Here is a 25645-nt window from a genome sequence, read left to right on the forward strand (position 1 = left end):
AAATAAATGAGGACTTTGAAATACAAACCAGGAGTGGTTTCTGTTCTTTTGGCAGGCAACACCAAAAGGGCTTTATCCAGTGCTGCCTGGAAGCTCTACTGGTGCAAAGGATTTTTCCTCCCCACCCTTCCTGCTCCTGCTTTTGCTCCTCTTGTATCCCCTGCTCCTCCCTTGGCTCTGGCCTAGGCACATGCATCCCAAATCCACAGTTTTATAGTTTATTTCTTTATTGTGACACAATTTTTTGGTGCGTTTTGGCAGTTGCCCTTGTAGTAGGAAGCCTGCAGGGCAGAGCAGAGGGATGCTGCTGTCCCTGCCCTGCCGCAGGCTGGCCTCGGCACCCTCGGACACGGTGACAGCAGGGACAGGCTCTCCCAACTCACTCCTCAGTAGCTTTCTAGGCACTGATGGTTTGTCTTGTGTAAAACCCTCTCGGTGGAGAGGGAACAGTGATGACTAAGTCATAAAAATCCTTCCTTGCTGAGCAGGCTGCTCTACAGGGACTAGCTCCGCAGCCAGGCCGAGTGAGGTGGCTTCAAGTGGAAAGTCTGGGTTGAGGGGGCTGCTGCCCCTGAACTTGGAAGGAAAGTAGGGCCTGGCAGTGCTCAGGATGACTTGAGGCGACAGGACCAGCAGCAGGCCTTCCTGTAGTACCAGTGTGAGCACAGCTTCACCTTCAGCACCAGCACGCAGTTGGCCGTCGCTTTGTCTTCACAGACATCTTCTGGGGAGCAGAAGCACACACAGAAGGGGTTACAGAGGAGATGTGCTTCCCCAGCATGGACCTCAGGGACAAAGCCATGGGCTCCTCCACCTCCCTGCCCTCCCAGATGTACCTGGTGCCTCCGTGGGGCACGGCTGGAGTTGGCAGGTCTGCCTGGCCTCTGGCTTGGCAGCAGGGTCACAGCCCTGAGCCAGCGCCTCCCCCTGGTAGCACTTCACCTCCCGCAGTCGCACACCAGCGCCACACGTCTTGCTGCACTGTCGGGGTCAAGAAGCAGCAGAGAGAGCATGAGAGGCATTTTCTGTTTTTCTACAGCTCCCAAGTTCTTTGCTCTACTGAGGTCTCCTAGTCCCTGCTTTAGACCCCTGGTCTTGAGGAGGTTTGGGTCAAATGCCACACTGATGTCAAACTTACTCTCCCTTTTTTTTAGCTGGAGGAAAGCATCCCTGGGTTGGGGCAGAGCAAGGGTGAGTTTGCTTTTCATCTCTTTGCTGCAGCTCAGAACTATTTTTGTTTGGAGTGTTGATGCTGTGACAGAAAACTGAGAAAATGGCTGCTATAAGCCAGCCACAGCTCCCCAGTCTTCCCATACCCTAAATGTTCACCAGTTACTATTAAGGGAAAGAGGGATAGACAAAACATAGACTTCTGTCAGTGGAGCAGACATGGCTGTGTCCTGCATGCCTGGAGTGTGGTGCATCCTCTTCTTGAGGCAATAACCCCCATGCTCCAAGATTTTGTCCAGCTTGCATGTGCCTGTCTCTCATCCTGCTGCCTGTTCTGCAGAAGAGCAGAACTTGGGGTCCCATTGAGACTTGACAGATCCTTGGCAGAGCATAATTTGGGGTCCCATGCAGACTTGGCAGATCCTTGGCAGAGCAGGCTGCCAGAGAGCCTCAGCACACGTCCTGCTCCACCAACCAGGGCTACAAAGCCTCCCCTGCCCCTTGCCCACCACCCCCAGCCCTACCTGGGACCAGGAGGTGGTGAACCACGTTGAGCACGGCCTCCTGAAGCAGACAGCTTGTTCCTCAGGCTTTGGAGAGGTCTCACAGCGTTTCTCAGGGTACTCCCTGTACAGCCCGTTCTCCAGGCCCACGCACAGCACCAGCCGGGTCTTCACCCCTCGCCCACAGCTGGCATCGCACTGCGAGGGAACAGAGCAGCCTGGTGACAAATGATGCTCCAGCTTCAGGCTAGAGGGCATTCTGCTCAGAAGGAAGGCTTAATGCCTGTGCTAACACCAGTCTAACAGAGGGAAGTGCTGCCCAGGCCATTGGAGCAGGGACAGATGCTGGTAATTAGTGTTCAGCTGAGTTCACCTTGGCTGGCCTCGAGAGCAGCTACCACAGGGCGCCTGCAGCAGCCAAGCTAAGACTGCATGAGGCTGTTCCTGTCTTATTTTATGTGTAGCTCTGTTCTGAAAATCCAGATAGGAAATGCATGTAGCATCCTACATCTTGGAGCACTGCCAAGCTTTCTGTGGGCCCAAGGGGACCCAAGTGGTGCAGTGCAGGTGATGTGCACAGACAAGCACTGCTGAACTCAGAGCTATGCAGGCTGAGCTGGGAGGGCTCTCTCCCTCAAGACACCACCAGGAAAAGCAGCAGGAGGCAGGATCTGCTCCCTGATGCCCATGGAGGCAGTTGCCAGTTTGAGATTTCACTGCTTTGAGTTCTTTTTCACCACAGCAGCTGCCTTGCATCTGCCCTTAGTTGCCCTGAAAACTCAGAGCTCATCAGTGAAGAAACACAGCAAAGAAGCTGGCATAGGCAAAGGTGGAGAGCTCAGCTGGTCTTTCAGAGCTCTAATGAGTTTCACAGCCAGGTCACAGCTGAAAATGGCACTTCAGGACTGTGTGTGACCCACCTGGAGGGCTAGAGCAGGGGAGAGCTACAGAACTGCCAGGTTAAACCAGCCTGTGCTTGTTACTGGTGCTGGAGGAGGCTCAGCTGAATGCAGTCAGCAGCTATAAAGGGAGCAAAGTGAGAAGAGAGGCTTAGCCATATTGGAGGGAAGAGGGCTTGGCTGCTTCCCTTATTTCCTAGAAACCTTCTTCCTTAGTGCTATATGGATCCCTGTCTTGTTCAAGACTTCAAAGAAAAAGCCCAAGCCTCACAACTGACTCAATGTGTTTCATTGGATACTCTGGGATTTGGATCAGCATGTATGGCAAAGCATGAAGTCTTTTGGCCTTGAGCAACAGAAAGAGAGTAAAAAGATGTGCAGAGACTGAGTGTTGGGTGGAACAGAGCACCTGGACCACATTCACTGGACTGTAATCCCTGAAGCAAGTACGCTGTTATGGTCTGGATGTGAGTTCCAGCACAGGGATCTGGGCTGCGGTTCAGGTTTACCTCCAGCTGTTGTTTATCAGAGACGAGGCTGGTTTTGTTCAGATTTTCTCTTTACTGGTGGGAAACTCATGTCCTCTGTGGAGGTGAGTGAAGACGGCTCTGCTGAGGAGCCAGGTGGGAGAGCAGTTTCCTCAAGGTATTGCTGCCCTCCCGTGGAGCTCCTTGGGAAGGCAGCAAATGCCACAAACCTTGGGGTTTTTATGGGGTACGGCAGGGACAAGCTGGGATATTCACTACTCCTTCCCCCTTTCTCAAAGGAGCTGGGGCAAGGATACAGATCTATGTCTGGAGGTACAGCTGTGCTCTGCCAAGGGAACCAAGCTCCCACCGCATCCTGAGGGATATGGGGTGGAAAGGAGCTCTGAGGATGCAGGGCTGGGCTTGGCTTTACCTGCTCCCACTCCTGCTCCAGCCAGTGTGCGGGGCAGTTCTTGTCTCCACACGGGTGGACAGCCAGGGGCTTGGTGGCGGGGTCACACTGCGAGCTGGAGATCACCTTGCCCTCCAGGTTGCGACACGCGATGAAGCGGCTCATGCGCCCCTCGCCACACGAACCTGAGCACTTGGAGAGCAAAAGGCATTTAGACACATCAGACAGCAGGGAATTGGACAGGTCAGGGTTGGGGGTGCCAGTAGAGTTGAGTCCAGAGTCCAGCCCTGACACTGGGACTGTTGCACTGGATCCCAAGGGGCTTTAGAGGTTCATTTAGTCAGGGGCTTCCCTTCTCCAGGTGCCGTGAGCTTCCCAGATTATTGACTAGAGCCCAGCTCAGAGTTAACCAAAATATACAGCAAGGAGAGGCAAACCCAGAGGTTATTTTAGTTTCTGTAGCTTGGCCCTGCCCGAGGAGAGTCGACAGAGCTCTGCAGCAGATCTGCCCAGCCGCTCCCACCCTCCAGCCCGGCGCTGGGCGCCAGAGGCGCAGCGCAGCCGGACTCACGGGGCCCCAGTCGGAGGCGGTCCAGCGGCGGTCGCAGGGCGGGCCCGTGCACTCCTTCTCGCTGCTGGGCTTGCGGGACTCATCGCACAGCGGAGCCTCCACGGAGCAGCGCACCTCGCGTTTCATGGTCCCCGCCGTGCCGCACCGCGCCGAGCACTGCAAGGGACACCCCGAGTCAGCCCCGGCGCTCAGAGCACAGAACAAGGTGGGGAAGCGGCTGTGCCGCCTCCTGTTCTCCTTCTGCTGCTCTAGGAGGGAGGGGAAGGGCCCCAGCAGGGACAGAAAAAGGTGTGTCCGCCTCTGTGCCTGCCTTTACCTTTGCTGCTTGTTTATTTTGGGACTTAGAGCTCCCACACATCAATGGGCTGATGCTCAAACTGCTGTTCAAAGTCACTGGGCCACAACCAGAGCAATCAGTCAAAGGCACTGCAATGGGCTTTTAGTTTTTTTGTATCTCCATGGTACTGTTTCCCAATGGTCCCTCAGTTTGGATCCTCCAGAAGAGGAAGCTTCTTGCTGGCAGAGCTTTCACTTGGTTACTGTCCTGCTTTAGAAGTGACCTTAGAAAAGTTTTGCAATGGGCTTTGTCTGCTGAGTAGTGCCAGAACAGGGCAGCTACAGATAAAGGCACTCCTTGTGTGGAACCAGGGTGCAGTTGGCCAGGGGCTTCCTCAGCACCCAACACCTGCCAGCCACCTTCCTCCAGGCCCCCCCAGCCCTGGCTGCTCAGCTCTGGGAGCAAAGCTTACCTCAGACCACTCAGAGAGCTCCCACTGGGGCCCACAGGCCTTGTTCTTGCAGGCTTTCCTCTCCATGGGCCTGGCCAGCCCCGCTGCCTCGCAGAGGTCATCGTAGACAGAGCTGTCAAAGCCTGGTGCCAGCATCTTCCAGCAGCGCACGGTGCGGTACTGGGAGCCCTCGCCACAGGTCCGGGAGCACTCGCTCCACCGGCTGGTCTCCCACCTCCACAAGCAGAGAAGGCACAAAGGAACACCCAGGTAAGGGGGACCAGGGGCATGGGGTGGCAGAAACACAGGCTACACACCCAGGGCTCCCTCACCCAGCAGCTGCTGCTGTGGCTCTGCTCATCACATCTGAGTACATGTGGTTCTGGCCTTTAGCAGGCAATTCGGGTCCCAAATTCTTCCCCTCTTTTTGCTTACAAGGGAATGTGAGGTCTTCTTAGTTTAAGCATATCTTTCAGCCTAAAAATGGCTGTATGCCTTGAGCAGAAAGTGATCCTTAGAAAGATATCTCCCTGTGGACAGCTGATGTCACTTCCACTCACCTAGGCTGGCAGTCTCTCCCTGTGCAAAATTCGTGGGTAGGTTCTGGTCGGGTCAGGACGTCACAGTAGGATTCATCCACTTCCACTCCATCATAGCGCACACACATGGCATAGGAGGTGCTGATACCTGCTGGGCCAGCAACAGGTATGCTCAGCCATGCTCCATCAGAGCCAAGAGCCTCCTCCCACCAGCATTAAACAGCTGGAGTGCTCACTGCATCTGAAACTCTCCCTGCCATACAAAGAAATACCAGGATTCTCTCCCTCAACAGCCCAAAAGGACCTCACATGATCAGTCACCTGAAGCCAAACCTACCTGAAGTGCAGGTGGAGCTGCAGGGGGCATAAGCTGAGACTTTCCACCGATACATGTCAGCCAAGCTGATGTCGTCGTGGCCCACGGGGCTCACATCAAACTCATTGCTGTGGAAAAAGGAGGTGGTGTGAGCTAAAAATGAAAAAAATTGCTGCAAACATGAAATATAGGGACATTCTTCCTTGCTGTCTTTGAAGATGGAAAGAAAGCCAGTGTTTCTGCTTTCCATTTCCCCCACCTTGGGCAAGGCAGACCACTGATGAACAGAGAGTGCAAAGCCTTGATCCACCTCCCAAATTCAACTAGCAAGGAGGAAGCATCATCCATAGTGAGTCTTGTGTATATCATGGTTTGCCAACCACAGGGGTGCCCTCAGCCTCAGCTTGTACCTCGCCTCGAGGCATGATTTGAGTTGGAAAGGGAAGCTCAAGCAAGGTCCCTCTCATATCATATGATGTGGTGGGCAGAGTTCATATGTGGCTTGCCAGAAATATTTAAAAGCTGGTCCTCAGTCTCCTGCCAGATGTTTACAGAAGCTTATGTGCCCAGAAGAATGGGACAGGAAGGGTATGACATGATGGTATATGTGGATATGTGACATGCTGTGGATTCCTGGCCTTGTTTACAGCCATACCAGGCCCTTCAGCACCATTTAAATGGACCCTGAAATATGTTCCAGGAGCTCCATGTCAGGCCAGTTGTAACAATCAGTCCTTGGAGGAAGCACCTACAGCAGCTTCCATGGATAGACACTGGTGAGTGGGGGCATCAAGGACAGCAGGGGACTGGCTTGGCCCTCCCTCCCCAGCCAACCATGCCCAGGAAATCAGGTGCCACCTTTCAGTGCCAGGGGCTCGCAGAGGCTCTGCCTGGCTGGTGTTGGCGGTCGGGCTGGCCCCGAGCAGAGGGCTCTGCACAGATGCCATCGTGCTGGAGTTGGCTGCTTCCCCCTGGCTCCCAGCAAACACCTCCACCTTCAGGTCCTCCAGCGAGTTCTTGCGAGCCAGGGCTCTGTGGAGGCCCTGTGGCCGGTGGGGCCAGAGCCTGGCTGTGGAATTCCTTGGTGCCAGCCTGGCTGCCAGGGGCTGCAGCTCCCTGCAGAAGGCGGCGTTGTGGGGATCTCGGTGACAGAGGCGCCTGAAGAGACGGAGCCTGGAGGACGTCCCACGGCTCTTCTCTGACAGCTCAGGTCTCCTCATGCTGTAGGGCACAGCTGTGCTGATGGAGATTTGGTTGAACCTGAGAGCTGGAAATAAGAGACAAGCTTTAACTATATGGGATGGCTTGTATTTCAGTGTGTGGCTTTTAACAAGGCAAAAAAATTCAGTGTTCAGCCTAAAAATAAAAAATTTCTACCAGGGAGCATCAGCAGGCTTTAATTACCTCGGCCAAGCCCATACTCTGTCCACCCACTATTCTGGAGCCCCATTTAAGCTCCAGTCTGGACCTTCAGTCCTGGGCTGCACAATGCTGCACGTGTTCTTATTCCTGAATTGTTGTATGGCTCTCCTAGATCAGTCTCAGGTTTGACTTGTCCCCTGATGATCACTGGACTGTTGTCAGGCCCTATTGCTGTCACTGCCCTACCTGCCAAGCTCAGGAAACGAGTGAGTGCCCTGCCTAATCCATATTACAGGATCACAGAACCACAGAATGAACCAGATTGGAAAAGACCTTTGAGATCATCAAGTCCAACCTATGTCCTAACACCTCCTCATTGTGGCCTCCCTCTCACAGCCTCTCTTTCCCTCACAGAGCTACTGGCCCTTGCTGCTTCCTGAGAGTCTCCATCCCACTATTTACCATCCTTCCCTCCTGTTCACCCTGATGCTAAAGCCACCTGAGATTTCAAGAAGACCACTGCAAAATGTCTGCTTCCACTCAATACAATGGGGAAAGGAAAAACAAAGCAACCAACCCAACTCTGTTTCTCCACCAACTGCTGCTGCTTCCTCCTCCTCTTCCTCTCCTGCTGTGTTTGCATGGTAGACCTGTCTGATCTGAAAGTCATACTTCTCCTTCTCTTCACTTTGTTCCCAGCCCCAGTCCTGGGTCTGAGTGCTGGAGTTGGTCTGGAAGAAGTGCGAGGGACCAAAGTCTAAATCTTCTTGCCCTTCCCTTAGAGGAAGCTGTTCACTGGTGTCATCTGGTGACAGGGAGAGCCACGTGGCATTGAAGTCTGTCTGGGCAGCTCTGGAGTTGGCTGGAATGGGATGGCTCTGGCTGGTCACTGGTAGGTGGTTATAGAGAGGCCTGGCAAGAGCAGGGGCTGCAGTTCGGAGAGGCGGTGTCCGTGGCACAGTGTAGTCGTAAGTTATGTGAGGCATTTTCCCATTAAAGTTATAGTACTGGAGGAAATGGGGAAAGAAAACAAAACTGCTTTTATTTTAAGGGTATGAATTTCCCAAAAGCCTTTTCTAGCCACATCTGTTTGGTGATGTTTGTTAAGAGAAGACAGCATCCTCATAAATCCAAAAGGAAAGCCCCCACCCACCTGCTGGCTTCCTCAACCCCCCTACACCCAGGTTTGGCTTGGGAACAGGGTTCTACTCCTGTTATCTGAAGGAGGCAGGAAAGCCTAGAGCTGGTTCCCCACATACCATGGCATTCAGAGACTGGTTAGTGGGCCCATGAGCTATGATGTACTCCAGCCCATCCGAGTTCAGGCTCGAGGGCCGCCGGTACTTGAAGACGGTGCCGGCCACCCTGAAGTTCTGAGGGTTGTCAATGGCAGAGTTGCCGTTGAAGAAGAAATGTCCAGATTCATCAGCAAGTGCTTCAAAGAGAGAGAAAACAGACAAATGGGAGATTCTGCAGAACTCTGGCACTGAGGAGAGCAAAGAGCCCACAAATGAGGAAAGCCCAGCAGAAACAGAACCCCAGGCCCTGCCCATAGCAAATTTGGGTTCCAAATGTCTCTCCTGGCACTGGAGATGTGGTGGCCTTGGTTTTTGGAGGGATGAAGCTCCCATGTAGCTACCCTGGAGGAAATGCTCTCAGTAGCTCTCTCACAGCATAGGTGGGAGTGCAGAGAGCCTCCTCCCAGCTCCCAGACAGCTGAACTGGGGTCTCCACACCCATCCAGCTCCTCTGCTCACCCAGGATGTTTTCTGTTTTCCTGCGCTCAATGATGAGGATGTCTGTGGCACCAGCAGGGATGTTGGTGATGAACACGTAACCTGCGGAACAGAACAGAGCATGAGGAGACCCCCAGGGCAGAATAAAAAGGTCTGGGTGGGAAAAGCAGCTCATGGGACAAGTGTGTTTGTAGGGAGGCAGCACTGCCCTTCAGGAGCAGGGTGCCAAGGACCTAAATGCACATTGCACCAGTCTGTGAGCTCTCATCCCAGATCTCTGCAATCCCATTAACAGATCACCATTATGGATGTCAGTCTGAGCACTGCTGGGTTTGGAGTCGGGAAGGAGCTGCACAAGGAAACAGTCTGGCTCTGGGGGTGTGGATGAATGTGCTTTCACACTCTTTCTGGCAAGAGCACAGAAAAAAAGCTTAGTAGTGATCAGGGCTGATGCTGAACAGAGGGTGGAAAAAGAGCATAGGTCCCCTCAGCTCCTGACTCCATGGAATTTGTCTCAGGAGTAACATAAAAATTGACCTTTAAAGGGAGAGGAAATAAGAGGCTTTTAAAGTTGCATGGTTTGGCAGTTTGTCTTTCCCGCTGGAAACGCAGGTCCTGTCTGTTCTGTAAGATATTATGAGGGCTGGAATGGGAGCCCAAAACTGTACCCATACTGCTACAAGGGGTAGGACCATTACCCCTGCCCTGGAAAGGGGCCTGAGTGCTTTTCTAGGCTGCTCTTTGTAGGGAGTGAGGCAAATTGGTGAAACAATATCAGTGTGAAATGTTGTTCCAAAACATCCTCAAACCACAGTTCGTTAATTACTAATGAGCATACCACAGTCCATTCCTGCTGTGGTTGGAGGACAGGGCCATCAGGCTGCAGGGAACCTCAGCCCAATTTCAGAGGGGTCTGTCCCTCCCTCAGCTGTGCCAGCCACAGGACTGGGGAAAGCAGGAGATTAAATGCAGCTTGAAAAAATGCTGTGACCCTCATCATAGCTTAAGTTTCAGATGAACACGTAGCACAAATAAAAGAAGATTCATTGATCTCTTCACATTATCTGAGGTGGGAAAGATGCCAAAATCAATAGGAACAAATAGATCCCCAGCTGCTTCCTATTCTAAACAGGTGAAGGGAAACCTTACCAGCCTAATATAGAGCACATCAAACCAATCTCCTCTGATGATTAAGTCAGAAGGACAGAACACAGGCGTTTAAGCAGGGCTGGTGGCACTCCTCAACTTTTTCCACCAAGCAGCTGGGAAAGCTCCTACCCACATTCAAGCCAGTCCCCCTCCATGCCAGCTGGTGGTGAGAAGTAGCAGGTGAAGTCTCCAGACTGGTAGCAGGGAGTACCTATCTGTGAGATTGCCTTTCGGAAGGTGCCCGAGACACGGTGGCAAGTGCTGCCGTCCCCTCCACACACCCTGCATCTGTCCATGGTCCGGGGCGAGTACAGGCTCCCATCGCACCCAACTGGCTGCAAAGGACAAAACAAGAGAGGGTTTCCTGGGCCAGCTTATCTCCACAGGGACAGGATCTTATCCTGTGTGCTCCTCTGGGGAGGTTCTGGGGGGTAGTAATGAATGAATCCAATGCAAGGCCTCTGTTTCAATTCGCCTTGGCTTTGCCATGACCAGGAGGTCCAGCCATGCAAGTAAAATCCCAGTTTCTCTACTGCTTCCTCCCAGGGCCTCACCTCACACTTCCCATTGATGCAGACCCCTTGGTAGGTCCTGTCCTTGCAGGAGGTACCATCCTGTGCTCGGGCCATCAGCTGCCTCTCTCCACTGCGGGTGGTGCACTGGAGGTCACAGGGCTTGTTGGAGATACTGGTGTAGTCATCTGCAGGGACAGAGGCACAGGGTCACCAGGCAGCTCAAGGTGCCCAGAGATGGGCAGTGAGGAGGGGACCTGCCCCTTGTCCCTGCTGATGGTTTGATGTCACCCTGGATGATCCTGCCACTTGCAATGACACCCCAAGGCCACGGATTTTACAGTAGCGAAGGGGTCACGGTATGAGGCTGCACTGAGGACTGTGCCAAGCAGAAATATTTCCTGCTGGCAAACCCTCTTCCTTGCCATGCCCTTGTAGTGCCATCACTGTGCCCAACATGGGAATGTGCATCAGCAGATCCCAGGCCACACATAAATGCACAGGAGCACAAAAAGGGCTGTAAGAGGGGCACTGACTGTGTGGGCTGGTGGCCAGCTCTGCCCCGTTCACCTGAGCAGCTGCAGATGTTCCATGTCCCCTTGGCAGCTAATGGAAAAACAGGTGAGTCCAGAAACAGGGTAATATCTCAGGTGAACTCAGTCTGGGCCTCAAGGGACAACTGGACACCCATGTGAAGTCACTGTGTGGGAAATGGATGAGCAGCCTGTTCAGAGCAACCCAGAGCAGCCAGGAGCATCCATTCCTTGTCCCCTTGCACCTTACTTTACTGTGCCCCAGGAGATTCTGTGGGTGTTTTCAACCCTCACCCCTGGTGTGAAGTTGTGAAAACCCACCTGGATAGAGGGGCATCCAGTGGTAATAGTGCTTCCCAAAGGCTTTGGCATTGAAGCTGGAGCACTGCTGCTGTTTGAAGCTTGCTGTGTTGGCTGGGCAGGGCTATGGAAGGAATAAATGCAATCAAAAAGCTCCCTAGCTCACAGCCATTCTTGTGACAGCTGCTTGTCCCTGCTCCATCCTTGCAGGATGAAAATGCCCTGTCCAGCCTGGAAGGAATTGGTGATGGGCTTGGAGGTCCCCTAAGGGAGGCAGAAAGGCCAGGCCTCATTGCAAGGGCCTCTCAAACAGCTGCATTTAACAGCCCTGCAAAAATTCCTTCCAGCAATGGGAAAAGCAGCAACAAGAAAAGCACACTGGAAAAACTTCATCCCTCCCCTCACCCCACAACAAATATCCTTTTACATCCTTTTGTCCTATCTCCCAGTCCCAAAGAACAGAGCCCATCTCCCACATCCTCAAAGGCACACCATCCACCACCCCAGGAGAGGATCATATCCCTTGTCTCCATCCTCTGAGGGACCAATCCCACCCCCAGTGCTGGTGATTTTGCAGCTCCAAGTAGGACCCCCTGAGTCCCACACCCCCAATAAGGACCAGGCAGAATTGGAAGTGGTTCTCACCTGCTGCTGGCACAGTTGGTAGTGCTTGGCTTGACCAACACACATGGTGCTGTTTGTTCCCTGAGGCATCTGGAGCCTGAAAAGCAGAAGTTTCCTGACATGAGCTGGAGGTCTGTGAAGTACCCAGGTACTGAGGATGACACAGGAGTCAGGCCTGACTTAAGTGGGAGGAACAAGGCAGGTGTTTCATCAGAGCTCTCTGGATCTGGACTGGCCAACATCTCCTCTGAAACACATCTTCAGTGCTTTTGGGTGGGCTGTGTGGGATTTTAGGCTGTTCTTGTTTTGGGGTAGGTTGAGCAGACAGGGAGCACTTGCAGTATTGGCACCCCTGTGTCATTCATCTCTGAGCTCCAGAAGGGCTGATGTGACCAAAAGACAACAGAACCTGATGGTCCATCCCTCCTATGGATGTGCCCAGGATTTGCAGTGACTGGGGGAGGTGATTTCAGAATCCACTGTGCCATAGGCAGAGATGGTGCCTGTCAGGCCACCCCAACAGATTATCAGAGAAGGCTTGGTACAGGTGATGAGCCAAACCCATAGGAATTTCTCAACACTTGAATCTTTCACTCTGGCCAGCGTGAGCTCTGCCAGAGATACTGGGCTGATGCAAAGACAGAAAAAATTCTTGAAAGCTGTGCAGATGTATGGAGAGTGGCTGAAACCACAGGTTAAGGCAAAGCAGTAATGATCTGCAAAATAATTTCGGCAGTGTGTAAAGATCTGGAGCAGACAATGTGTAAACAGCACTGGGAACTGAGGATACAAGATCACCATAAGCACATTCAGGCTGGCCTGGTGGAGGTACAGCAGCTGTCCCTCCAGAGCAATGCTCTACATGACACAGGCAGAGCCTACATTTGCAGGAAGACTTCAAAAGTACCATGCCTTTCAGAAGCAGAGGCTTCCTGCAGACTCAGGCAGAAATTGTTTCAAGGCCATACCTGGCTCACACTTAAGCCATTCACCTTGAAGCTGCAAAAACCTTTGGGCTGGGATTTCTCTCTTTTTTTTTTTTAATTCAGATTTGATGCCTGGACTAAAACACCACAGCAAACCCTTCCCTCCCCAGCTGTGGAGTCAAGGATAAAGCTGGCATCAAATGCAGAGAAAAATCTCTCTTCTGGAAGCAGGCAAAGGGCAGAAGGGCTGCTCTGGCTGTAGGGGTGCAGGACAGCCCCAGGCTCCCTCCCTGTGCTGTTCCCCACTGCTTTCCCAGGGTGCTGGAGAGGAGCAGCAGCAGCAGAGACATCCAGGGAGGCCACAGCCAGAGGGAAGGTCCTACAGCACATCTGGACCCTCACCATGCTGTCAGCCAGCTCACCAAAAAGAAGTTTTCTGCTGCAGGAAGGAGGGCAGGCCGGGGGCCCTGCTCTGAGTTGCTCTGCTCAGCAGTGCATTCACGCAGAAGGGAGAGCTGGCTGTGCTGCAGGGTGCCTGCTCTCATTAACAGCCCACCAGCCTGGGGCAGCAGGGTACAGAGCTGCTGGGGGACCAGGAGGAGGAGGGGGAATTGGTGGCAAGGTAGCCCAGAGAGGACAGCAGAAGTTCAGGCAGCTGCAGTTCCCCTGCTCTCCCCAGTCCCACAAACCCAATCCCACTGATCCCAGCACTGCTACAGCTGCAGGGGACAAATGCAGATGCTGCCAGGTGACAGCCAGATAAATGACAGAGGGGAAAAAACTTGCCAGCTCTGCAGGGAATAAAGAGGGGAAATTGCTGAGATGTGGCTGAGCTGGCTGCTGCCAGCAGTAAATCAAGTCCCCATAAGGTGTCTGGCAGCATGTGCCCACATCCTGAGCACAGGAACTGGCCACAGCAGCCATGGCAGTGAAGGTTTGTGAGGGAAAGAAGAGGAACAGGGCCAGTCCATAACCCTGTCACCTTCAGGACTCCAAGAGAGGACCAAACCCTTGCTCCCCATCAGGTAAGTCAAGCTGAGTGGGTGCCATAGGGAACCTGTCACCTGCCCTCTGCAGCGCGCTCCTCCCGTCACCGCTGCCCGCACACGACAGCTGCCTTCCTTCCCCAGAGGCCACAGAGGAGGGAATGGCTGGCCCTGCACACCCAGGAGGCTCAGCCCCACAGCACAGCTCTGGGGCACCCCATTGCCCTGGCCAGGGGCTCAGGCTGGCCCCAGCTCACCTCTGTGTCAGGCAGTGCCTCTCCCGGGACGCGACTCCCCCTCCGCAGGAGCGCGAGCAGGTGGACCAGGAGCTCCACTCTCCCCACCACTTGGTGACTTCTTCATCCCAGGTGCCAGCTCCATCTGCTGCCTCACTACTGTCCTGACAGAAACAGAGCATTGTTAGCTGGAGAACCTGGCTCCTCACCACCAAAGGCAGCTGTCCTGTCACCTCCTGAAGGTGGGACAAACTCAGGGTCTGATCCTCTGGGGCCACACCAGGATCTCAAAATCAGAACTTCCCTCCAGGACTGAGTTCTGCATGGGAAGCAGGATGCCTTGGGGTCTCATGGGATGGAGAAGGGCTGTAGGGCTGGACATATGTGGCAGAAAGAGCAGCTGCAGCCTGGCCCCACAGCATCAGTCCCAGCACAGCTCACACCTGGCTCAGGAGAGAAGAGGAAGAGCTGCAGCTCTTGACCATGCCAGGGAGCTGGGACTACTCTGGTGTCAATCCTCAGAGCTGCATTTCCATGAATAACCTTCCCTTTGTGACTAAAGCAGCTCAGATCCAGGCTCCTCATCCCCCAATAATCTTCAAGGGAGCTTCAGAAGCAGAGCCTCTCCCCACAAACCTCACTATGTTCAGAGGAGGAATGCTCCCTCTCCCAGCACACCTTTCTGGGTCTCAGCCTTTAAATTTGGCAGACCTGAGCTCCTCTGGCCCCAGCAGGGTCCTTGCAGTAGGCTGCTGTTGGCTGTGCCTCCACAATTCCCAGCAGGTAAGCAATTCTCTGGTTTAGTTGGGTTTTTTTTCCTGGCAGTATTTTCCTGTTTAGTGTCTGATGGTCTAAAAGCTCCCAGGGACTTTGGCAAACTTGCCTGAGCAAGAACTAATCTGCTGTTCAGTGAAACACAGCTGTGAGTAGTGTTGAATGCAGCCCTGAGTTTAACACAGGACAGCGACTGGAAGGGATTTATCCAGCTAAAATGCCAAGTGTTTAAATATTAATGGACAAAAATTAATACTCTGTGTGTGTCAAGTGTGCTTTCTTAAAGCAAGGGCTCAGGGAAGTTGTATCAGTGCTACTGGTAGCAAAACATGCTGGGTTTACTTGGTCCTGTTGTAAACAACCTTCTGCAAAGCAGAACTGATGGATGGGAGAGAAAACTCTGCAGGGTTTGCTCATCTCTAAATGTGCTCTGCTCACTGCTTGGGCTGTCTCTTGGCTTTTATGCTCTTTCAGGGTGTAGTAAAGCCAAAGTGCTCTTCATTTTGTCGTGTAATTCCTGCCTGAGAACTTGTGTTTCCTCAGTGCCTGCCAACAGAACAGCCTCTGGGCAGAGGAGATGCAGCTGCTTTATGCAAATGGTTTTAAGTTGTAACTTAAATGGTTGCAATGTGCACAGTGCCTCTTTCTGAAGGCCAACTCTGCTGCAAAAAAGCACTGTGTTACCTGATGCTTTGCTCTCCAGTGATTGCAAGAGCTGATTTCAAAAACGAGATAACAAAACTCTTTGTTGTACTTCAGTGTTCTGGCTGGAGCTGACAGGGACCAAATGCTGTGGCCAGCAGCTGAGCTGCTCATTAGGAAAGTGAAATTAAAACAAACAGACGTGTTTTCAAAAATACCTTTTTCTCTTCTTCCAAACTATCATCATAACCAATTTCCTATGAGAATTTTTGTCTTGCTGTGTATTATCAGACTGTAAATGGAAATTCTGACTATGCAGCTTCCACACTTACGAAGGAAATAAACCAAAAGCCTCTCATTGTAAGGGATTTTCAGCTAAAATCTTTCCCTGACCACTCCTATGCTGCTTTGTGACACATTTTTCAAGGCTGGGGTGGAAGAGCTCTTCACAGCTGTCAGGAAGGAGAATTCCAGTGATTTATCTGGTGGCTGAGTGGAGAGCTCAGCACAAAATTGATTCTCCCATAGCTGGAGGAAAAGCCAAAGCTGGTGTCTTACCCCTTCCATGAGGCACATGGGCTGCCTGGACAGAAGATAAAAACATGAGACTGACAGACAGAAGATAAAAACATGAGACTGACAGAAGATAAAAACATGAGTAGCTGTAACCTACAAGGCAGCCCTGCCCTGAGGATCTTGTGATCCCAACACATGAGAAGGGGCAGGAGGAGAAGAGGTGAAGTGAAATCATCTGCTCTGTGTATCTACCCCAGATACAAAGCAGGGTTTGTGTGTTTGGAATGGTGAGAAGCCGCAGGCTCCTTTCCAGGGGTCCTGCTCTTGGGGTGCTTTGCCTGGGTGCAAGGAGATCAGGGATGTGGGGGCACAGCTGAGGTTTGGGGCAGGTGAGCATCCCTGCCTTTGTGAGCTTCTTTCTGTGAGAAATGGGATAGGACACATCTCTGCACTGCACCTCAGTGACAGGATGAAGATTTATTGAAAGATGCTGGTCAGGGAGATTTGTTCTTTTAATAGAAAGTGTTCTCCCATATCCATAATCCCTGCTCCTGCTTCCTCTCTGTGTTGGAGGAATCAATCACTTTTTAAGTAGATTGATTTGGCTCTCAGGTTTTCCATGACCAAGCTCCCTTGCCAGACCTTCCTTAGGAGCATTTATTTTCTTGTGTAAGCAAGGACAATGCTGAGCTGTCCCCTTGGCCATGTCCCTTATGGCTTGACTGCATCTGAGTCCTAGGCCTGGACTAGGAGTGGGAACTTCAGGTACTTGGAGCTGGAGCAGCTGGTTCCAATCTGTGCTGAATTTATTGTATTGTCAGAAATAAGTCTGCACTGACCACAAGACACAAATGGTTCTTGTTTTTAATTGAAGATATATACATTTTCCAAAAGTCTAGATAATAAATTAAGGACTGTGGGACAGACTCCAGATTAGATTAACTCCCAGCTTCAGTTTCCCAAGCCTCTCAACAAATCCCAAGAGTGAATTCTGGACAAATGAATCCCCCTCCCCACCTACTTCTCACAGAGGGAGAAATAAAAGGGGCTGAATTTTGAACTCTTTTGCACTGTCCTGGTTATGGGAGATGCTGGAGCTGCTCTAATTTGCACTCTGCTGCAGAATCATGGAAAAGGAGCAGGCTAGAAACACCAGAGCACAGGAGATGCACGTGGCTCCAGCCAAGAGCTCTGCCTAGAGGAGACCTGATTCCTTAGGTGATGTGAATTTCCATCCCTAGAAAAGACAGACCATATTCCAGCTCAGCCAGGTGCTCCCCACAAGAATTCCCCCGAGGTCCTTGTGGTTTGGCACCTGGTGGTTGCAGAGCTGCAGCTTTTCCTCTCTGAGGCTGACCAAGGAATTCCTGTGCCTGCACACCTGTGCTGGAGGCCATGGCAGGGCTGCCCTCCCATCCCCTCGCTGGGGGAGCAGAGCTGGCAGCCCCAACCTGCAGGGAACTCTTCCAGGATAAAATGCCTGTCTCCAGCCTTGCCACTATCACAGGAACACCACTCTCCAAGCCAGTGCTACTGAAAGCTCTTTCTGCCCAAGCCAAGGCCCAGCAGCTGCTTCCCCTCTCCCCCCTGCCAAACAAAGGCTGCCACAAGCAAAAAATGCTTCAGCCCTGCACAGAAGGGTGGGCCTGGCCTGACGTCCTATCGGATTTCCAGGCGGCCTTTCTGAAGTTTAAAGGGATAAAATAAATTCTCCACTGCCTCTCTGTCATGCCCTGGATCAGCTCAGAGCTACTCTGGCTTTCCCAGAGACCTGGGAACGACTGCAATTACCGTGTCGGTGGCCCAGTCCCCCGTGTTGCTCATTGTTGTGCCTAATCTTGAGATTCATTAGAGCCTGGCTCCTGGGAAAAAAAGCTGTCTGGGAAGAGAGACCACAAACATGCCTCCTTAATAGAGGAGCTGGGGAAAAGGCTCTCTCTGCAGCCTTGAGGGCTGGGCCACCACTGAAGGGCACAGTAGCTGTCGTAAAATGTTCTGCTCAACCCTGTGTAGGACAACTCAAAACAGCAGCTGAAAATGAAATAAATTCTTCCCAGACCTTTTCTGAGGCTGTTAACTCTATGTCCTCTACCAAAAATTTCCACAATCCCTTTACTGAAGGGCTCCTCTCTACAGCAAACCCACACCACTTACTGAAATACTAAGTAGCTTCAGATGTCTGAATGCCTGGAATGAACGGCAGATTATTATCTGGGAATGAATGACCGTGTTCAGCGCCCCTGGTTTGGGTTCCCCATCTCATTCTCTGACTAAAGCTGTGGTGATACACTCCACCAGAGCCCTGAGAAAAAACAATAGCAGTTGCAATTATGCCCCGATGTTTCACAAAAGAATTGGGGTTTGTATAAAGCTATTTCTCATCCTGTCATTGTTTTACACTATTTGTGTAGACTAAATAGTCTGTGTGAGAGATTCAATACTGGAAGCAGACACAAACCCAAATTTTCCCTAGAAAAGCTGAAGCAAGGTACCTGAGGAGTTTTTCATAGGGGCAGGTATCCGAGGTAAAACAAGCAATGCAGAATAATTTTTAAGGGATCAGGAAGAACAGTAATCTGTGGGAAAATGGAAGGGGATCCTTGTTGAGGATGTGGAATTGCAGCAGATAAGTAACAAAAATCTGGACATGTAATGAGGCACAGATGAAAAGCAAATTAGAAAAACAGTGAACAGAAGTCAGTGGAGAAACGACCAAGTTCTGTTCATAATCCTGCCATGACAGAAAGTTCACAGGCAAGTGCTGCACGTCATAACAAAACACTGGGTCCGAGTCAGTTAGGCCATTCCCTGCAAGCAGGACAATTCTCTTATCCTGGGGCAAGCTGCTAGAAAGGATGGAAAACTGGGAAGGGAGAGGAGGGAGTGAACATGAGACACTTCTATCACCAGGGTTTGCAGAGGCATTGAATGCAGTTAGGAAGGAAGTTAGTTGGGAAGTTGCTTGCCCAAACTGTGGATTGAGGTTTTCTGACACTCTTTGTAAAATGTTTTATGTGGACAACGGGAGGGCAGGAGGAGCCACAGGTGAGTTCCCCAGTGGGCATTTTGTGTGCTGCCTTGTAGTAGAGACCAACAACAATCAGTACCAGCCACCGGGACAATTCACAGCACATCATCTGTGATCAGAGGGCTCCGTGGGGAGCAAGGGAACCTTCAGGGCAGAGCTGGTGTGTGTTTATGCTGGGGAGCCCTCTTCCCACCTGGGGATGCCCTTGTCTGAGGTGTTGTGCAAACACAGCTGCTGGGGCAGGGAGTGCACACGTGTTGATGGAGCAGTCCATCCTGGTCAGTCCCGAATGAAGGATTTCACATCTGTTTAGCTTGACCTGGCTTGCTCTGCCTGAAGCTTCCGATTTAGCCCTGCAGCTCAGGGTAAACAGAACAGGCAGCAGATGTGCAGGGAGGTAAAAGCAAAGTGGGAATGAGACACTTGAGCTTCAAAATTAAGACAAACCCCAGAACAGGAGACACTGCTGCTCCTCAAACCTGAGTTATCCCCAGTAAATCTGCAGTGTCTGGTCTTCTCTGTGTCTAAAACGGCTCATGTGGGATTGCTTTATCCCAGCCATGAGTCTGGGGGTGGGAAACACAGCCCAGAACCCTCTTCCTTTAGCAAAGCAGAATTCCTTAGGCAGCAAAGAAATCCGGCCGGGTTCCCCTCGAGGAAACGGGAGCGCCGAGGCACAATGCGGGCAGTGACCCGCGGAGGCAGGGGCACTGCGGCGCCCCGCGAAGCCGGCATTCCTGCCGGGAACACGGATTTCTGCCCGCCCTGCCACGGGCACGGGGGCCGTTCACCCCGGCTGGGCCTCGGGAAGGAGACGGGACAGGCACGGGGGTCTCGGTGCTGCGGTGAAACAAGTGCCACGGGAGGAGGGCCGGGCTGAGGGCTCCTTTGTGGTGCGGAGAAGAGATGAGGGCAGCTCGGGGCGCTGATGCCTGGACAGGCTCCCCATGGTTAGTGGGGAAAGCATCTGCCCAAAGCCGTGCTCGGGGTGGCGGGGAGGACAGGGAAGGGGGAAATCTGTTTGTTTCCAGCCCTAAGTTTGAGCCAGCCTCCTGCTAGGGACGAACGTGGAGGGATGGACGTGGTGGGCAGCTTCGGGCGAACCCCCAGGCAGGGGAAGGCGCCGCGCCCCCGTGGTCCCTCTGGTGATGCTGGGACCCTCTTGGTGCATCCTCACACCCCCATCAGCCTTTTGTTAGTGCCAGGCACGGCAAGCGGGCAAAGCTCCTGGGGTCACCCTGGGGGACAGGCGACGGAACCCCCTTGCCGAGCAGCGCGGGAGGGAAGCGCGGGGATCCCGGAGCTCGGGAACCTGAAACCTGCGGGGAAGGGCGAGGGGCCGCGGCTCGGAGCCCTCTGCGTCCGTCCCTGCCCCGCCGCGGCTCCCCGAGGGGAGGGAGGACGGGAGGGAAGGAAGGCAGGAGGGAGCGAGGGAGGGAGGCTCGGCGCTTACCTTATCGCCGAGGGGGGCGGCGGCGCGGAGGAGGAGGAGGAGGATGAGGAGGAGGAGGCGGCGGGGAGCGGCGGCCATGCCGCGCTGCTGCTGCCGCTGCCGCGGAGGAGGAGGCGGCTCGGCGGCCCCACCAGCGGCGGCTGCGGGCGCGGCGGGGCCCGCGGAGCGCGGCCCGGCATGGCTGGGGGAGTTAATGACTTTACAACCTGCCGGGTGGCGGGCGGCGACCCGCGGCGCGGCCGCTCGGCGGGGGAGGGATGGAGGGATGGGGTTGGGATGGGGATGGGATGGGGATGGGATGGGATGGGATGGGATGGGATGGGATGGGATGGGGATGGGGGCCGGGCGCTCCTCGGGCCCCGCCGCGCCCCGCCTGCCCCTCGCACCGCCCTGCTGCCGCCCCCCCGGGCTCGGAGCTCTCTCGGCGCTCTGTGCGATCCTTTCCGAGCCCCCGCGGCCGCCCCGGCACCGAGAGGCCCCTGCGGAGCCACCCGCGCTGCCCCTCGCTCTCGAGCGGAGCGCTCCGCTCGTTTCCTCACGCACAAAACTCTTTTGCTGCCCGATTCCTCCTTCCTGCCCTCTGGAGGCAAGCTCTGCCTGCCAGGGGATCCCTCTGCCCGGGCTGGAGGAGCCTGTGCTCCGTGCTGGGACAGAGCACAGCATCCCCCAGGACACGGGAGCTGCTCTTGCTGTGGTGGTTGAGTCACAGAATCCTAGAATGGTTTGGGTTGGAAAGGACTTTAAAGACCACCTTGTTCCACCCCCTGCCACAGGCAGGGACACCTTCCACTATCCCAGGTTACTCCAAGCCCTGTCCAACCTGGTCTTGGCACTTCCAGGGATGGGGCAGCCACAGCTTCTCTGGGCACCCTGTGCCAGGGCCTGCCCACCCTCACAGGGAAGAATTTCTTCCCAATATCCCATCTCATCCTGCCCTCTGACAGTTTCACCCCATTCCCCCTTGTCCTGTCATTCCATGCCCTTATAAAACCATCTCTCTCCCTCCCTCTCTTTTCCAGCTCCTTTAGGCACTGGAAGAGGCTCCGATCTCTTGCCCTCTCCTTTCTGGGTTGCCGTGCTGGTGGTCAGAAGGCAGCTTTCGGCAGGGAGCTGCCAGTGGCCGTGCTGGCACAGCTGGGCCCTCCGGAGCTGCCTGCTGTGATCCACAGGCTGTGCAGAAATGGCATCAGGTGTCCCCGGCCGGGGTGGGCAGCGGCGGCTGCTGCCTGCCAGATGTGCTGTGTTTAGTGCGGGAGGCGACCGGGTCCTCAGCGCTCCCTCACCCAGGGTTTCAGCCCCCAGGTGGAGGGAGGAGAGGGAAAGACAGGGATGTCAGCAGGGGGACTCCTGATCAAAGCTGTCTGCCGGCAGGGAGGGGATAGGGGAGGAGGGGGCGATCTGCTTCTGACCCAGCCGGGGAAAATGAGAAGCACTGACAAAGAACACGGTTGTGCCTACAAAAGCAGGGAGGGGAGAAAAGCTTCAGCCAGCTCCTGGCGGTCCTGCCCTGCTGCAGCCCCGTGTCATGTTCCTCCAGAGCCAGCTCCTGCCCCACAGATAAGAAAAATTGTGGAGGGGCACGGAGGTGGGGGAGAGGCTGTGCCTAAGCAGAGAAAGGGGCTGGCTGGCTCCAGCTGAGCGAGTTTCAGCAGTTTCAGCTCAGTTTCAGTGCGTCTGATCTTCCTGAGCCCCTGTCCAAAGCAGTGTCCGAGAGCAGCCCTGGCAGGCAGGGGGAGGCTCTGCAGCACGGATGGTTTGCAGAGCGGGATCTGCCTGTGAGGCTCTGCGGGAGCCTGATGGGGCAAATCCAGGTGGCCCCCGGTGCTCTCCCCTCCAGGGCCCCTCCGTGCCCCTCTCTCCTGACCCTTCTTGCTAGTCCTGCTTTCATCTCCTTTCATCACTCCTGAGCCTCCTGTGCTCACAGGGGTGATACAAGTGCAGTGTGGAAGGCAGAAGGACGGTGTTTAAAATGTTGCTTTTGTCATTTCACATCCTGAATTCGGGCAATGTGGCTGTTTCCTCGAGGTGCAGAGGAGGTTTTGAGTACTCTCAGCCAGTGTGGGAACAAGGGTATGGGAGATAAGCGTTCCCTTGTAGTCTTGAGACACTCCCAACATTAACCTGTGTCTGGGAAGGTTTGGTAACACAAGTGATTAAATACATCTTAAATCTTGTTAACAAAGCCACCAAAACCTCCTCCCAGCCTCCTAATAACTTCCAATCCAATTCTCTCATTTTTTTCCCTACTATCTTTATTCAGACCATAAACTAAAGGTGCCACTTTCCAATTGGGCCAGCTGGTTCTGCTGTGGGATAAGTTCTGTGTGAGCAGACTGAGGCATGTGCAGCAGCCCTCTGTGGATTCAGCTCTGCCCTCACAAGGGGCTTTCCCCTTTTTGCTTTCCAGTTTCACATGTCCTGTTAACAGAGAGCAGGTATGTACTGCCACCAGGCAGTGTTTAAAGGATTCAGGAGTTTGAGGATCTCCCCTGTGGTAGCGCCCATGGTTTCATCCCAGCTGTCTCTCCATAGCCAGTGTTTTCCATTATGGGATGCCAATCCTGTTTGGGACTGATTCACACTCATCCCCTGCCCTCTGGAAGTCTCCTGGGATTATTTGAACCTCTTGTTTCATTGAATTTGGTTCCATCAGCCAACAGTTTCCTAAAAAACCTTCCAAACACAATCAGAAGGGGAACCACAGGCCTCTGGAATGGAGAAGCTGTGCTCGTGGCTGCTGTTGCATCAGGTCCTGATGCATTCTGCTCCCAACTCACCTGTCACAGGCAGCAGCTGCCTTCTCATGGGGATGGTCTTGGGATCATAATTATAGAGGTTGAGAGTTAAGAAAGATGCATGTGAGACTGGCCTGGTGTGGAGAGGTCTGCAGGCACCTCTTTATTTCCCTGTGTGTGCTCCTGCTGCTGCCCAGCCTGCTGGAGGGAGCCTGGTGCTTGTCCCAGAGCAGGAACAATTGGACTTTTCTCTCCCTGTGAGGAGGAACTGTTGCAGACATCTTTTCATGAAAATTCCTTTCCTTAAGATTTTTCCTCCTGAGAAGCTGAGAAGCTTCAAGAACAAAATGTAACCAATGGTTATCTGCTGCTGTGGAATGCAACAGGTGCATCTGGAATTGGCCCATGTTGGATGTTTGTAATTAATGGCCAATCACAGTCAGCTGGCTCAGACTCTCTGTCCAAGACAGATGCTTTTGTTATCATTCTTAGCCAGCCTTCTGAAGAAACCTTTTCTTCTATTATTTTAGTATAGTTTTAATGTAATATATATAATAAAATAACAAATCAAGCCTTCTGAAACATGGAGTCAGATCCTCATCTCTTCCCTGATCCAAGAACCCCTGTGAACACCATCACAGAGGAACCTGTGTGATTCAGGCACTCTGCAGACACAAGTTTTACCCAGGACTGTGGCTGATCCTTGTTTCTTCTGCTCTGAGCAGCCCTAAGGATTCGGCTCTGTTACCACAGAGATCAGGGGATTCCTTCAGCTCAAGCTGTCATTGTCTGGCCAGGTCTGTCCCTGTGGACATTGCCATGTCCTGGTTTTTGTTGCCCAGAGGGGTCCCTGGGCTGCTGGGGCAGGGGATGGAGCAGATCTCAAAGGATTGTGAGCTGTGTGAGCTGTTTCCATCCTTTGTGCTCTGCTGTCCTGGTACCTCTGCGCTGGCTCTTAGAGGATCCTCAGCTCTTGAGTGCCCTCAGGAGGGATCTGCAGAGCCTCTCCTCAGCCTCAGCACAGTCCAGCTACAGCAGAGAGAGGCCAGGGGGATGCCTGCCATGGCTCAGCCCCCTCCCTCTGTGGGGAACACACTTTTAAGCTGCATTCTTTGAGCCTTTTCATGGATCCATGTCCCACAGGCTGTGGCCAAGCTCCTTTGTGTGATTCATTGTACAGCTGCTTCCCCTGCAGAGGCTGAGGTGGGAAATAAAAACAGCTTCCAGCTCCCAATATCTGCAAATCTCAATTACAATGGAGGTTTTGTGGGCCAGAAAGTGGCCCCCGAGGGAGCAGCCCTGCGGAGGGTTAAGCTGCAGATGAGCTCACAGGAGAGATGTGGCAGAACTGGGTTCACTCCTCCTCCTCTTTGTGCCCTGCCTTCTTCCAGCTCCAGCCCGTGCTGGTGCAAAAAGGTGAGAAGGGATGTGGCAGGAATGTCCCTGTGCCAGGGGCAGGGGTGCTGCAGGCAGCTCAGGGTGATGTGCCACACCTGGCCACCACTGGCTGAGGGTGGCAAAGCTGCATCAGCTCCAGGACAGCAGCACATTCACAGGGATAATCAGCACTGATTTCGTGGTGGAGCAGACCAGGCTGGCATTCCAGGACTGGTTTTGCCCCTGAGTTGTGCTCCTGTGTAATTTTCAAGGTGATTTTTAGGATTGTTGAACACCTCGTGGCAACACATCCTTTCCTGCAGAGACTGGAACTCAAAAAAACCCCACCAGTGCACCTTTCTGCCTCTGAGTTTGTTCAGCTGCTCCCTTTGGACTCAGTTTTGGATTCATTTGCAAGACTTAAAAAAGCAGCCTGGTGTTTGCATCAAAAACCAGTGCTTTTTGCATAAAAACCCAGCATTGCTATACCTGGGGACACTGGATTTTCATGTAAATCTTTGGTGTAAGATCAAATCTCCTCTGGCATCAAACAGGAGATGGGAGATGTTTACTTCTGGCAATCAATCACGTGGACATCCATGTGAAGGCAGGTGCCATTGCTACGGCTATTGTTGTCAGGGGACTGAAGAAAATCCAAACTAACAGGGTAAATCCTTTCTTTCCCAGACCTCTCTCTGTTTAGGCTAGAGCTGGGCAAAATAATTCATCACAAAAGTAAAAGTTTGAGTGTGCTGAAGTGGTGGAATATCAAGTGGAACCAATCAGTTGAAATGAGAAATATTTGCTTTTAGTATTTCTGAAACATTTCTGTTGTCAGTGGATTTCAGTTTTATTTATTATCATTAAATATTATGCAAACCCCAGTGTACTTCAGCCTGGGTTGAATCCAGCAGCTCTTTGGGGGTTTGTTTTTAATTTTGCCTCGGTTGAAAAAGCTGCAAATATTTGCCCCAAACAACTGAGAAAAACGTTGTTAAGAGTTTTTCCAGGAAAAGCAAATATTCACTTTGTTTGCACAGCTACAGCCCTGACCTAAGTTAAACTTTGCCTAATATGATGATCTCTTTAGCTTAATGAAAACAGCTGAGAAAAAAAGAATGGAATACAGACTCCAGTCTCACTTTGCTGGC

General features: G+C 53.0%; 1 protein-coding gene across 1 annotated transcript; it reads right to left on the reverse strand.

Annotated features, from left to right (window-relative positions):
• Positions 1 to 209: 209 nt before the first annotated feature.
• Positions 210 to 20561, reverse strand: LOC136559805 (ADAMTS-like protein 2). Its single transcript, XM_066555201.1, has 19 exons — positions 20383 to 20561; positions 15944 to 15968; positions 13991 to 14133; positions 11843 to 11918; positions 11219 to 11321; positions 10407 to 10552; positions 10064 to 10187; positions 8725 to 8805; positions 8227 to 8402; positions 7545 to 7974; positions 6464 to 6872; positions 5627 to 5733; positions 5311 to 5437; positions 4772 to 4985; positions 4023 to 4178; positions 3473 to 3643; positions 1695 to 1871; positions 837 to 981; positions 210 to 724 (listed from the first exon to the last, which is right to left on the reverse strand). The coding sequence occupies exons 1-19, from the start codon at positions 20559 to 20561 to the stop codon at positions 606 to 608; spliced, it is 3108 nt and encodes a 1035-aa protein (XP_066411298.1). The 3' UTR covers positions 210 to 605.
• Positions 20562 to 25645: the final 5084 nt, after the last annotated feature.

This window comes from Molothrus aeneus, chromosome 9, assembly GCF_037042795.1.
Source record: "Molothrus aeneus isolate 106 chromosome 9, BPBGC_Maene_1.0, whole genome shotgun sequence".
In the NCBI taxonomy this organism is placed as follows: domain Eukaryota; kingdom Metazoa; phylum Chordata; class Aves; order Passeriformes; family Icteridae; genus Molothrus; species Molothrus aeneus.

Coding starts and splice junctions, on each gene's coding strand:
- LOC136559805 (XM_066555201.1), bottom strand. CDS start 20,561: ATGCCGGGCCGCGCTCCGCGGGCCCCGCCGCGCCCGCAGCCGCCGCTG. Junction 15,969..20,382: donor CCGCCCCCCTCGGCGATAAG/GTAAGCGCCGAG, acceptor TCTTCTGTCCAG/GCAGCCCATGTGCCTCATGG. Junction 10,553..11,218: donor CTGGATGCCCCTCTATCCAG/GTGGGTTTTCAC, acceptor CTGTCCCTGCAG/ATGACTACACCAGTATCTCC.